This window comes from Callorhinus ursinus, unplaced genomic scaffold, assembly GCF_003265705.2.
Source record: "Callorhinus ursinus isolate GAN/ISIS: 27379988/994484 unplaced genomic scaffold, GSC_fseal_2.0 scaffold2, whole genome shotgun sequence".
In the NCBI taxonomy this organism is placed as follows: Eukaryota; Metazoa; Chordata; class Mammalia; order Carnivora; family Otariidae; genus Callorhinus; species Callorhinus ursinus.
This window is the reverse complement of record NW_027397064.1, coordinates 71058948-71072236: the sequence shown is the minus strand read 5'-3', so window position 1 is coordinate 71072236 and position 13289 is coordinate 71058948. Positions and strand designations below refer to the sequence as shown.

At 42.9% G+C, this 13289-nt stretch overlaps 1 protein-coding gene across 8 annotated transcripts in view; it reads right to left on the bottom strand.

Annotated features, from left to right (window-relative positions):
• Positions 1-13289, bottom strand: part of ACVR1 (activin A receptor type 1) — a 123108-nt gene that overhangs the window by 45701 nt on the left and 64118 nt on the right. For all 8 annotated transcript variants that reach the window (XM_073883872.1, XM_025855721.2, XM_025855712.2 and 5 more), the window contains one exon: positions 11543-11616. In XM_073883872.1, the coding sequence (XP_073739973.1) occupies positions 11543-11609 (67 nt within the window). In that variant the 5' untranslated portion in view covers positions 11610-11616. The remainder of the gene's footprint in view (positions 1-11542; positions 11617-13289) is intronic.

Sequence of the window (13289 nt, the reverse complement as noted above, 5' to 3'; positions counted from 1 at the left end):
CCATTTACCTAGTTATCATCTGCCTTCCCTTCGGAGAAGCCTTTGTTCATACCCTCAGATTTAAAGTAGGAACCACCTGCCTACACTCCCATGCATGTGTCTGTCTGGCTACTGAATGTCCAGGTCTTTCCTCCAGACTAGGAGCACCATGAGGGTAGGAACTGAGCCTATTCTGCTCCCTGTTACATACCCCCACCTGCCTCAGTAATTGACAGGAGTACAAGCCTGATGAGTATTTGCTTCAGAATGAATTTTCTCTTCACAGAAAGGATTTAGAAGTGGCAAGAGACATGATGCTGGTTTTCAGAGCAGACTGAGCCTATAAAGTCTTTAAATGTCAGCAGAGATCTTAAGGCAAGGCTTAGTCACTGAGCCAGCATGTCTGTGCAAACCACTTCTTCCTAGTGGAGCTCGCCATAGAGTCACATCTGTTCACCTACTCCGGCTTACAAGTGTAGAAAATTAATACTTGTTGTGGTGCAGTAGGTGTTCTGTTTGCCTGTTTGTCTGTTAGAAGAAAGAGGTAAAATACAAGCATCCCTAAAACAAGGAATTACTTAATACATTAATAGAACAGCAGGGCTTTTCTGGATGGTCCTTCCTTGGATGGCTGATGTGAGGACTTTGGGCTACTACAATGCGAAGGTGACCGGAACGATGGACACGTCATAAGCGCCCTGACTCCTGCCGCGTGAGGGAAGTCATGCAGGACTTGCCTGCTCGGCAGTGAGAAAGATGCCCCCTGGTATTTGCTGCCATGTTCCTCCTCTCAGTGAAAGTAATGGCGTTTTCGGCAGGGAGTGGGGAAGAGTGAATTACATCATTTTCCCCTTCTTGCTTTGCTGAAGGTGATAAGGATTCCCAAGTCATCCTGCATTTGAACTGCTGAAGCTGAGAGGGGGGGAAAAAAAAGTGCCATCTGTTTATTTTGTGTCTGGGCTGACTCCTTGTCTCTGAAATAATCCCTGTAAATTAAGCCCTATTGCAGCAGCCGCACCTTCGATTTCAAAGCCAAAAACCTGGTCTGTGTTTAAGTGACTAACAAGTTAAAGAACACTGTGGGGTACTGACCTAAGACAATATTGGTCTGTCTTTTCCATGCTTTTTATGGTTCCCAGAATGTAGCAAAGACACGGCTTTAACACTTGCACCATGTCTATGAAGCAACTCTTTAATAGGGGGAAAATAATGACCCCTTTCTTCATTGTGTCTTCAAACTTCGTGACTCTCTGCTTCAGAGAAATAAATGGTTACAAGGCCTAATGGAAATCACCTACTAAGGAATTCCTTTAAAGACCAGGGAATATCCCCACCCCATATATTGACAATGCCCGGGTCTGAGCGAAGCTCCGCTTACAGGAAGAGTAAGAGAGAGTACCACAGCCTGAGGGTGAAGAGAAAAAGACCCGGTGAATTATAATAAACATTTCAGGGAAGCCATTCCTGGTTGAGCTTTGAAGGGAACCAGCGATGTAGTCCCATCTATTCAATGTTGAGGCTGGAAGCTCTGTTCACAGTGTGGGAAGAGGTGTGCCTGACTCATGTGGGTTGTCTCTCAGCGCTCCACCGGCTAACAAGGGAGTGCATGCCTTGCTCCAGTGAGGGTTTCCTAGCCAGGCTCTGTACGGAAAATTCTGGTGTTAGGAAACCTTAACCAAGGGCTCCACATGGGATAGGACAGTGGAGAAGGAACTATAGGGCGGCTTCGGCGCAAGGCTCCCCCCCTCTATCTGCCCTTCTGTGCCCTACCAGTAATCGGGCCTTCAGGGTTGCCAATCTTTCCTCTACTTACCGGCAGCAAATCACCACCATACCCCCACACCCTTTTTGGAAGCTTTCAAACCAGAGATAAATCCTTCGGAAGATGGGCAGGGCTACAATTTGTTGGACAACAGTCTTAGGATGCCAGTCTCTAGGCATTGCAGCACCCAAAGCCAAAGGTAAAAATGTCCAGAATTAGTTAAATTCCCCCTCTCTAGCTCCCTACTCTATCCCCCCCCCAGAAAAAAAGCACAGAGGGAATAAGGTGCTTGCTAGACTATTTGCTCCCAGCCTGGATGAAGCCCAAAAGATTAAGATATCCAAGAGTGAAAAACGAGGGCACCGATCAAACCTCTGAATACTGCTACTTCCCTGTGCCCTAATCTGCCAACTCACATCCTAAGGCTCTACCAGGCCCAGAACACCATGCAAGGTTAATTACCAGAAGCATCCCATGCCTTCAGTCCCATGAATACATGCCTTGTGCATCTGTAATCCAGCCTTTAACTTGATCTTTGCTTTGTATGTCTTCTTTCCCCTATCAGTGTAATTAATATGGTCCACAAGAATTCACTAATTCCCAAATTCAACATTTAAGAAGATTGGCTGATTCGTCATAGACTAAAGGGTCCTAGAGTCACCATGACATAGGTGAGTCCGGGTCATTTTGAGCTTATTCTTTTTTACCCCTGAGCCCAAAGAAAGGCTCCGGGTGCCTACACTCAAAGTGGAAACCAAAAGCATTTTTTTGAGATTGCTGTGAACCAGAACTGGCTTTGCAAACACTCGTTCCCTCCCCCATGCTCCACCCCCACCAATCTCTGTGGCACAGCACACCATTTCCAGCTTCCACAATCATCTCGGACCTTGGCAGAAGAAAGGCAGCTAAATCTGAGATGTGTCACGAGGCCTCTGGCTGGGGAGCAAGATATCTAAACACAAACTAAGGCGAAAGCACCAGGCCAGAGTTTCCACAGATTGCCATTGGCTCCTGTAGCTGCAGGGCACTGACAGCCTAAAGATAACCCAAGTATCTACGAAGGGTCACTTTTAAATAGTAGCTTTAATACCACCAGTCATTTCAGAAGCATTTCCTTCCAGAGCCCGCTTCCATCCACACTGGCATGCCAACCGTGCCCAACAATGGCAAGCCCGCTGAAGAGATGAAAGCCCAGAAGGCAATGGAAGGAGTCCCAAAGGGAAACAGACAGCCCCGTAACCCTGCTGTGATTCTATTCTATGCCCACATTTGGACTGCTGAGAAAGGAGAATCTAGCAATGAGACACCTTGTAGAGGTGATCTACTGACAATCATGGGGGATTAAAGAACAGGCAGAAAATCAAACAAAATAGTTTAAGCCGATGTCTCCCCATCCTAAAACTGAGGCAATGTAAACCATGGGTGGCTACCTTCCAGGAGTTTTTCAGGAAAGCTACTACCTCCAGGAGAAAACGTATACCCTCAGTCTACTGGACCACAGTCTGGCGGAGCGAAGAGAACTGAATGGAGTCTTCGGCACACGCTCTAAGTATGCAGCCACTGTGACCACCCACTAATGGCAAAAGTGCCAAAGGGAACTGCTCAGAAGAGGCTGCTACTTTCTTACTGTCCCTTTAAGCCAGGGCCAAAGGTTCTCAAGATCTTCCTAAGAACCATTAAAATGAAGCAGCCCCTCACCTATCCACCAAGTTGAGTCCCCACGCTGTCCTAAATGGCAGTCGGCCAGGGGCTGGTGTACAAGGGACAGGTGCTCAGTGGGCTATTTTCAGTCGCTATCAGCTGCATCAGGCGCTGCACATGCTCAGTAGGCAGGCAAGTCTGGGTTGCATTTCCAACTCCAGGCAGCCGAGAGACATCCACCTTTCATAGCTGCCAGGGCAACCAGCTGCTCAGTGCTCCTCCCAAGATGGGAGCAATGAAAACAGTATAACCTGGCCAGCCACCAGGCCAGCAAGCAAGCTGCACCTCGCATGTCACTGCCTGGGTTATTCTGAGCCGGGTTATTGACACTCCATGGCAACACAGGAACAAAGGGCCGGCGAGAGGGACTTAAATGTCCTACAAAAGTTACTAGAAAAGTCAGCAGCTCAGGCTTCTGTTTTCCTAATAAAAGTAGCAGTGGCATTATTATTAGCTTATCGTGTGCCCCTCCAGTGGCTGTTATATGTGAGTAATAATAACAAAGTTCTCCTCTTTGAACAAAGGTTCTCTTTTTGTTTTGCTCACCACCATGAAGTTGCTCTAGCTGGGATACCTCCCAAAATACAGCATGCGGGCCTGGCCCCCACAACACCAACACCGCAGGACTGGTTTTCCTCATCCGTTTACCTCTCACGTCGCCATACCCTGTGATCCACTCCCACCATACAACTCTTTGAAAACAAACTGCCCCTCCGTAACCTTACAATAGCTCTCACTGCCCTCCGGATAGGAGACAACTGGCTCAGGGCCCCAGGCCCTGCCAGGCCAGCAGGACCTCTACTCCCAACCCAGATCCCTTCTCAAGACTGCCCTGGCCATGTTGGGACTGCCCAGGTGGTGTCGTCCGTCCCCCACCCCCACAACTTCTCTGGGTGAGGCCCTTCCCTGGGCAAGAAGTCCTTCTCAGTCCTTCCTTTGTTGCCCTAGTCCCCATCGATCCTGCCAAACCCCAGCTCCCTGGACTGCTGTCTCCAATCCCAGCCCAGTGTGATATGGAGGCCCTTCCTGTTCATATCCCCAGTGCCGGGCTATAACCTTTGCCTCCTGCAACCAGACTGGGACTCCTTGCCAGCAGGAACCACTTCTAGTTACGCTGACATCGTCCGTGCCTAGCGGTGTACTTGCGCTACCGTATCCAAGATTGTAAGGTTGTGCTGTAACTGACTCTCTTTTCCCAAAGTCAGAATAAATTCTTTGAAAGATGTGCTCTTATCTCCTCAGCCCAGATCAGTCCCTCTTACGTATCTTTTCTATATTATAATAACTATAATTGTAGCCAACATTATCTATTCATTCATTCATCAAATATTCATTGAGCACCAACTACGTGCCAGGCACTGTCGTAGACACTGGGGATAAAATGAACACTCCACTCTGGGCCTCACTTTGCACGTTTTCGCCACAAACTCCTCACAACCATCCTATCACTTGTCTCCATCGTGCCGCTGGGGGAACAGCCCGACAAGTGAGGGAACACATGCACACAGACACACAGGAAAGCAGATGAAGATGGCTCATGACAGTGTTTGCTTTTGTCTCTCTCCTGAGAAAGGCCTGATTCCAATGCACGGCCCAGAGGTTCCCTTCAGAAGACACTCTTCAACTAGCAACATCATTTACCTACCAAAAATTCACCCTAACGCTTTGCAAAACTGACACCATGAAGCCTATGAACTAGGACATGGTGTTAAAGGTGAAGAGAAGCCGTGACTGTGGGTGACTCAGCATGGCAACGGGCAGTACAATATACAACGCAGAGGAGTCTGATTCCCAGCCGGACTGTGGGTATCTCCCCCCCCCCATTCTTTATAACTTTCCTGAATGGATCCATCGAAACTGGCTTGGTGCAGATACCGGCATTTAGAAGAGGAAATAAATGCGGCAAAATAAGCAAAACAAACAAAAAAGGCCACTCCCATTCCAAATCACCATTCAGTTCCAGGCAGAGGTGGGGGTTTTGTTTGTTTTGTTCTGTTTCAGGTGATTTTCACCACTGCCTTCCCAAGAGAGATTTCCTTCTTCCTCCTATTCCTCCTCCTTCCCACATCCCCCCAGTGTCCTATCCTCAGAAAGTCCGTGCTCTGCTCTAACCCATAACAAAGAATTAGATGCCGCATTACCGTGGATCTAGGACCCCCCCCCCCCCCGGCAGTCTGCAGAGCTCAGATTCAGCTGATTAGAATCAGGCAGCAGCTGTTCCAGTGTTATGACCGAGGCCGAGGAGGCACAAATGTAAACTTCCCTATTCCTGTCAAACCACTGGCTTAGAGCAAGAGAGGATGGTCAGGCTTCATGAACTTGTGAAAAAATAAAGGGCTCGGGGCCAGCTCTGCTGCAGAATACACAGGGCAGTTGTCAGAGCTTTGACCTGGGGGCAGCAGGGATTTCCGGGCAGTGAGCTCTCAGGAGCAGACTGGAGTCACCTTTTTTAAACCGTGGGTCACGACCCATTCCTGGGTAGGGAGATCGACGTAGTGGTTCAAGACAAGGTCTCTTTCTTTCTTTTTAAATAAAATAATAAAATACAGCTGAATAGAATGGAACAAAAGAGAGAGAGAAAGAGATGGGGGTACATTAAACATAGTAAGAGTAACTGCTGTTTTCTTCATGAGTTTTTTTGTTTCAGATGTGTGTGGGTCCTACTCTAAAATGTTTCTAAATGTAGATACACTGGGTCCAACTGTAAAATGTTTCTTACTGTGAGTCACAGTGAAAAGTTTGAAAGTCACTCCGCTCTGTGTCTTACAGGATCTTGGAATTGACATGAGTTCTGAGTAATTATGACTATGCCGTATAATCATTATCTGTGGAAGCTGGCCTGAGGTCATGCTAGGCTGCAGAAGGAAGTTCCGAGGAGGCCGGGTAATAGTGTTTGGGGAGTTACAAAGCAATTCTTTATTGTGTCTTGTTTTCCTTAGTGTTCCTTTCTGAGAGCAAAAGTCGCATATGTGACACACCTACAAATCTCCTGCTTCACTAGCTTTTCCATAAAGAGGCGATGGCATTCATCTTCTCATTCTTGAGACCTGTCTTCATAAAAGAGAAGCCCAGAAGCTACAGCACTGCCCTCTCACTGTTGACCACAAGGAAATCATTTAACGACCTTGGATTTTGGGTTTGTTTTCACATCTGTTCAATATTTGACTTAGATTGAATTTTTAGAGTCTTCTCCACACCCTACTGCTACTAACCTCCTCTCATATAAATGCACTGAATATATGTTTTTAAATGTTCACTGAAAAAAAAAAAATTGGATGTGGCTTTAGTTTTAACTACCCACAGCCGAAACAAACATTTCCCAAGAAGCAAAAGCTCAAAGGCGGCTTTGTCATAGTTCACCTTACATCAACTAATACACCATCATTCTGTTAGATAAGAAAATCTAACAACAAAGAAGCAGTATCTTAAAAGTATGTCGCTTCATCAGATATTTACAGTTTAGGTCCTAGGAGTGAGTGGCAAACAGCTCACTATATCTCATCTCTCTCCCCAAAAAGTCTCTCATTTGATGATGTATCCGTGAAAAAGATTTTATTCTGAACAAAAGGGATAAATTATAGTAATGAGAAATGAGAGCAACCAACTTAATACAGACATTTCTCGTACATTCATTCACCCCTTCAAGAACTTCCTGAATCTTCAATAATGAGAAATTCAAAGAAAGGCTTATTCTATTCTTCTCCCACAGTGGCAAAGAGGGGCACCTTTGTAGACCCTAACAAAAAGTCTATTGACGTTATCCCCTTCATTGGGTAATTGGGCTGGAAAGTCTGAGCGGCAATGGCTTCGGAAACAGTAAAATCAAGTCAGCCCACAAAATAATTTAGAACTTAGCAATCTTCTCTAGGACAGGCCAAAACCTCTTACAACAAAACTCTGTAAAAATCCAGCCCTTGTTGCTGTAATAAAATCAAAACTATGGCTAGCAAATTTGATAAAATGTGGGTCATCTTAGCTTAGAAATATTACTGAAGCAATATTCCATTTTAAGTATTTGTGTCATGGACGTCACCAGCAAATGCTCTCAGGGATAAAGGGAAAGCCAAACATGGAGGTTCTGGAACAAAAATGGACTTTTCCCCAGTGGCATAATCGTAGTATTAGAGCATGATTAGTTTTATTAATGGGAAGGGAAAGGAAGGATATACGGATAATTAGGCCTCAAGTGCTCTTCTCGGTAAGAGCAAATAAAACTCTTCCTGCAGCTACAGTTGTATGTATAATGAACATGAAAAATGAATACTGGTATGAGAGATGAGAAATAAAAAACACAAACCCAGGTGAAGGAGCCTGATCATTTGCTATTACAAGCTCTCATCTCAGCTCTCAAACACACTGGACTGAGCCGGATTCTAGCAGGCACCAGATATAATGTGAAAGTGGATGTAGCTAATTTAAGGACCAAAAAAAAAAAGTCAAATTCTGAAGAAGACCGATAATGACTGAAACTCTTGAACACCATTCCTTAAAGTACATTACACCTTTTGTTGGTTGTGTTAACGTAAGCAAGAGTTTTATTTTTTTTTTAAAGATTTTATTTATTTGACAGAGAGAGAGACACAGAGAGGGAACACAAGCAGGGGGAGTGGGAGAGGGAGAAGCAGACTCCCCACAGAGCAGGGAGCCCGATGTGGGGCTCGATCCCAGGACCCTGGGATCATGACCTGTGCCGAAGGCAGACGCTTAACAACTGAGCCACCCAGGCGCCCCCGTAAGCAAGTTTTAAACAATTCAAAGGCACATCCCCCAAAAACCTATCTCATGAGGGTAATCATGAGGATTATGGGAAATAACACATATAAAACAGCTCAACATTTGGCACATATTAGCCACTCAATAAATAGTACCTATAATCATCAGAGGTACTTATAATAAGCAATATTTTCCAAACTTATTTGGTCTTTTTTCCCCTGGAGTATTTAGGATTCCATACAACTTGAGAGATGTTCTAAAGCACACTCATACTAACCAAACCCTATCAAAATCAATGTTTGGGACCTATTATTTGAAGTGTTAACACTATTTCTAATCAATATTTAAGAACACACTTGGGAATAATGTGGGAGACAAAGGGGAAGAAGTGTTGCTTGTTTTTTCTTCTTTTTCCCCCAATGAGCTAAAAAGAGTACACTACCCAACAAAATATATTGGAACTAAATCTCTATAGCTTTCTTATTTATGCCCCAGTAACGCCATCTAGCTTCACTGAAGCACAATCAATAAGGTGCCACAGCTATTCTGCAAACATCAAACATGGGTCTATTTTCTTTTATTTATTTATTTTTTAAAGATTTTTATTTATTTATTTGACAGACAGAGACACAGCGAGAGAGGGAACACAAGCAGGGGGAGTGGTAGAGGGAGAAGCAGGCTTCTCACAGAGCAGGGAGCCCGATGTGGGGCTTGATCCCAGGACCCTGGGATCATGACCTGAGCCGAAGGCAGGCGCTTAACGACTGAGCCACCCAGGTGCCCCGGGTCTCTTTCCTTTTAAACTTGGTCTAAAGGTCTGCACTAGACAATGTATGGGGCTAGTATAAAGATTTTAGTTAACTACCCTATTATTTACCTCTTTTGGTTAAGTATTTTGTACTTAACATTTGCTTTATGACTAATGTTGAATATATTAGAGTGCATTACAATTAGGGGTTCTCAGTGTGTTTTTTTAATTCCTAGTAAATATACAAAAACAAAGAGTCTTTTCATAGAATATGCTATTGACAGTTAACAAGGAGTTGAGTCATGGAGGGAAGACAGGACTAAGGCAACTGTTATTATGATTAGAGCACTGTAGGCCATAGCACTCACGGAATATTCTGGTTGAAGAGAAAAAAAAAAGCTATTGCAACTAAAGGATGATGTGCCCTTTTCCTTCCTTGTAAACATCCTAGTGGTGGTGGTATATTAAATAGCAAAACTTCAGTGGCAATCCATTTCCACTTCAGCCAGACGGACTTGTTCCATTACCTATCTTCGCTGTGACATTAGAGGGTCATTTGCTGGATTCTTTGCGCAGCTTAAGAGCTAAAAGCAGGAAAAAACAACCAATGGCACAGTTGCTGATATTGATTCATAAATGCCCTTTTCCCCTTCCCTCTTCTCCATTCTCTCTCGACTTCTCCATCTCTGTTCATACCGTATTGTCACCTCAATTGGTCTCCCACTCTTTCTTTTCAATCATGCTCACAACCACAGTTCCACCCATGATATCAAATGAAACCAAAAGGAACTGCTTCATACCATAGAGAACTGATACTATACCTAGGGAAGGGAAGGGAAGGGAATTTGGAGGGACTTTATTCCACCACCTTCTGTAGATTTTTTTTTCTAGTTATCATAGTGTTTAGCAATTACACAGTGGAGAAAAAATCCTAGAAATGTGCCTGTTATGTCTCCAGATATTGTCAAATATTCCTTGGGGAGGAAAATAGCCCCCAGGTGAGAAATATTAACCCATCAATTTTTCCCAACTAAATCCTTATTAATCCCTACAACTTAGGACTCAACCCCTCCTCTGGTTTAAACACCTCCAATTCTTTTAAACTTACCACATAGGATCCTTATTTTATATCTTCTTGGCACGAAAAGCCTGCAGCATTATTGAAATGTTTTTAACAATACTGCGTAGAGCAGAATCTAGACTGTGGATACCTAAATGGTTACAACATCACTGTCCACTAGAAACTTAATGTAAAGCCCATTACATAATATTATGTCATATAATATTAGATAGCACAGGAGAAAACCCAGATGACCTTGGGTACAGCAATAAATTTTTAGAGGCACAATTCATGAAAGAAATAATTAATAAGCTGGACTTCATTAAAATTAAAAACTTCTGCTCTATGAAAGTCAACAAAAGAGAATGAAAAGGCAAGTCACAGAATGGGAGAACGTATATGTACAAAAGACTCATGTGATAAAGGACTGTTATTCAAAATATACAAAGAACTCTTAAAACTCAAAAATAAGCAAACACAACAACCTGATTAAAAAATCGGCCAAAGATCTTAACAGACACACCTCACCAAAGAAGATATACAGATGGCAAATAAGCATATGAAAAGATGTTCCACATCACATGTCATCAGGAAAATGCAAAATAAAACAACAAGGAGACACCACTACACACTATGAGAGTGGCCAACACCCAGAACACTGACAACAGCACATGCTGGTGAGGATGTGGAGCGGCAGGAACTCTAATTCATTGTTGGTGGAAATGCAAATGGTACAGCCACTTTGGAAGACAATTGAGAGGCTTCTTAAAAAACTAAACATACTCTACCATAAAACCCAGTAATCACAAGCCTTACTGTTTACCCAAAGGAGCTGAAAACATGTCCACACACAAGCTGCGCATGGATGTTTGTAGCAACTTTATTCATAACTGCCAAAACCTGGAAGCATCCGGTATGTCCCTTCAGTAGGTCAGTGGATAAATTGTGGTACATCCAGACAATGAAATATTATTCAGTGCTAAAAGAAATGAGCCATCGACCCATGAAAAGACACAGAGAAACCTTAAGTGCCTATTAATAAATGAAAGAAGCCAATCCAAAAAGACTACATAATGCATGATTCCAACTATATGTCTTTCTAGGAAACACAAAACTATGGAGGCAGCAAAAAGATCAATGGTTGCTAGTGTCAAGGAGGGTGGAGGGAAGGGATAAACACGTGGAGCACAGAGGATGTTCAGGACAATGAGATACTCTGTATGATACTATAATGGTGGATACATGTCATTATACATCTGTCCAAACCGACAGAATGCATAACACCAAGAGATGCAAACTATGGACTTGGGTGATAATGATGTGTCAATGTAGGTCCATCAATCATAACAAATGTACCACTTTGGTGGGGGATGATGGCAATGGGGGAGGTTCTGCATGTGTGGGGGCAAGGGGTACGAGAACTCTCTATACCTTCCTCTCAATTTTGCTGTGAACCTAAAACATAACTTTAAAAAAATAAAGTCTTAACAAAGGGGGAGAATGGAGGAGTATTAAGTATGATAGTATTAAGAATAAACTAGTTTACAGAGAGCCAAACAATACCCAGTGAGCCACTTACCTTCCATACTAGGGGAAGGGAAAGCAATCATCATCAGCACAGGAAGAATCATCACTCCATCTACCATTGTACAACTGTGGAGGAAAAATAGATAAAAGTAAAACAAAAAATTTTAACTGTAGGATGACAAATTAAATTAAGCATACTATCTTCAAACTGCCATTCAAGGCCTTTCTTACAAATCCCCCTCACATATGTCGCCTTATTTCTTGCTAAATTTAAACATATACCCTTTACACAGATCTAAACAAATCATCTTAAGGAGTTAATCAGATTTACTTTCTACTGGTGGCCACTCTAAGGTGACTACCCTCTTACAGAGAACTCAATAGGGACATGAAAAATTCTCAGCTATAAGGCTAAGCATTCTCAAAGAATTTTAAGTTCGAATTTTATCTTAGCCTATGAAATGCAAAATTGGCACTAAATTTAAAAACTCTGAGAAGCATGAATAAACTGTTGTAACATGATGTTAAAGATTAAGTGACTGAATAATTCAAGCCAAATTACTGTGTTTGAACCTTACTTCTCCTTTAAAAGAAATTAAAAGTGGAGCATTATCACACAGCCCAAAAGGGGACCAACAACAACAACAAAAAACCAGGGGCCCCTGTCGGCTCAGTCATTGAACGTCTGCCTTCGGCTCAGGTTATGATCCCGGGGGTCCTGGGATTGAGCCCCTGTCGGGCTCCCTGCTCAGCGGGAAGCCTGCTTCTCCCTCTCTCGCTCCCCCTGCTTGCGTTCCCTCTCTCACTGTCTTTCTCTGTCAAATAAAATAAATAAAATCCTTAAACAAACAAACAAAAAAATACCTACAACTTATCCCTCATCTATGGCAAAGCAATGCATTCTTACACAAACCTCAAATTTAACAAAGGATATATACAACCAAGACAGCAAGAAATCATGTAAGTTTGTAGTATATCAAAGTATACAAATGAAAGAAAGTAGTTACCTGATATAAAATTAAGGTTGATACTGCCCTGAAACTACATTAGCAAAAGCTCAATTTTTCCAAGTCAAAGGACTACAACAAAGAACTCTTCCATTTCAATAATTCCTGCAAAATTTTGGGAATATGGTGAGTTTGGTTATACTAATTCTTTATTACAAGAAATAATGTTTACAAATTAAACCTTTGACTAGTCATCAATCCGCAGGACACCATGCTTCCCCTAGCCACCACAGGGTGCTACATACCCCAACACACACAAACATGCATGTGCACTCACACACTATCATCCTTTTTCTGGTCCCTTCTACTCATCTTTTTGCTTCCTATATAGATATAACCTTCCCGGGGAAGCTCTTCTACCCTCCAGAAAATCTCAAGTTATTTTGTTAGCGGTCTTATTTAACCATGTTTCTTTATAACTGACACTTAATTTGATTTTTAATTATATAATCGTTTGGATGATTACTTGATTACCACCACAGATCTTCTAAGGTCCATGATAGTAAGGACTGTTTGTTGTATCTTTATCATTTTTGTTTTTTTTTTTTAAGATTTTATTTATTTATTTGAGAGAGAAAGAGAATAAGAGAGCACAAGTGGGGGGGAGGGGCAGAGGGAAAGGGAGAAGCAGACCAGTTAATTCAGCTATTAAAAATGGTACCTCCAAAAGGAAAGGGGAAAAAGAACATAGAAAGGAGAATGTTCTGGAATAAAATCCCTGGTCATATTTTTTTTAAGATTTTATTTATTTATCTGACAGAGAGAGAGACAGCGAGAGAGGGAACACAAGCA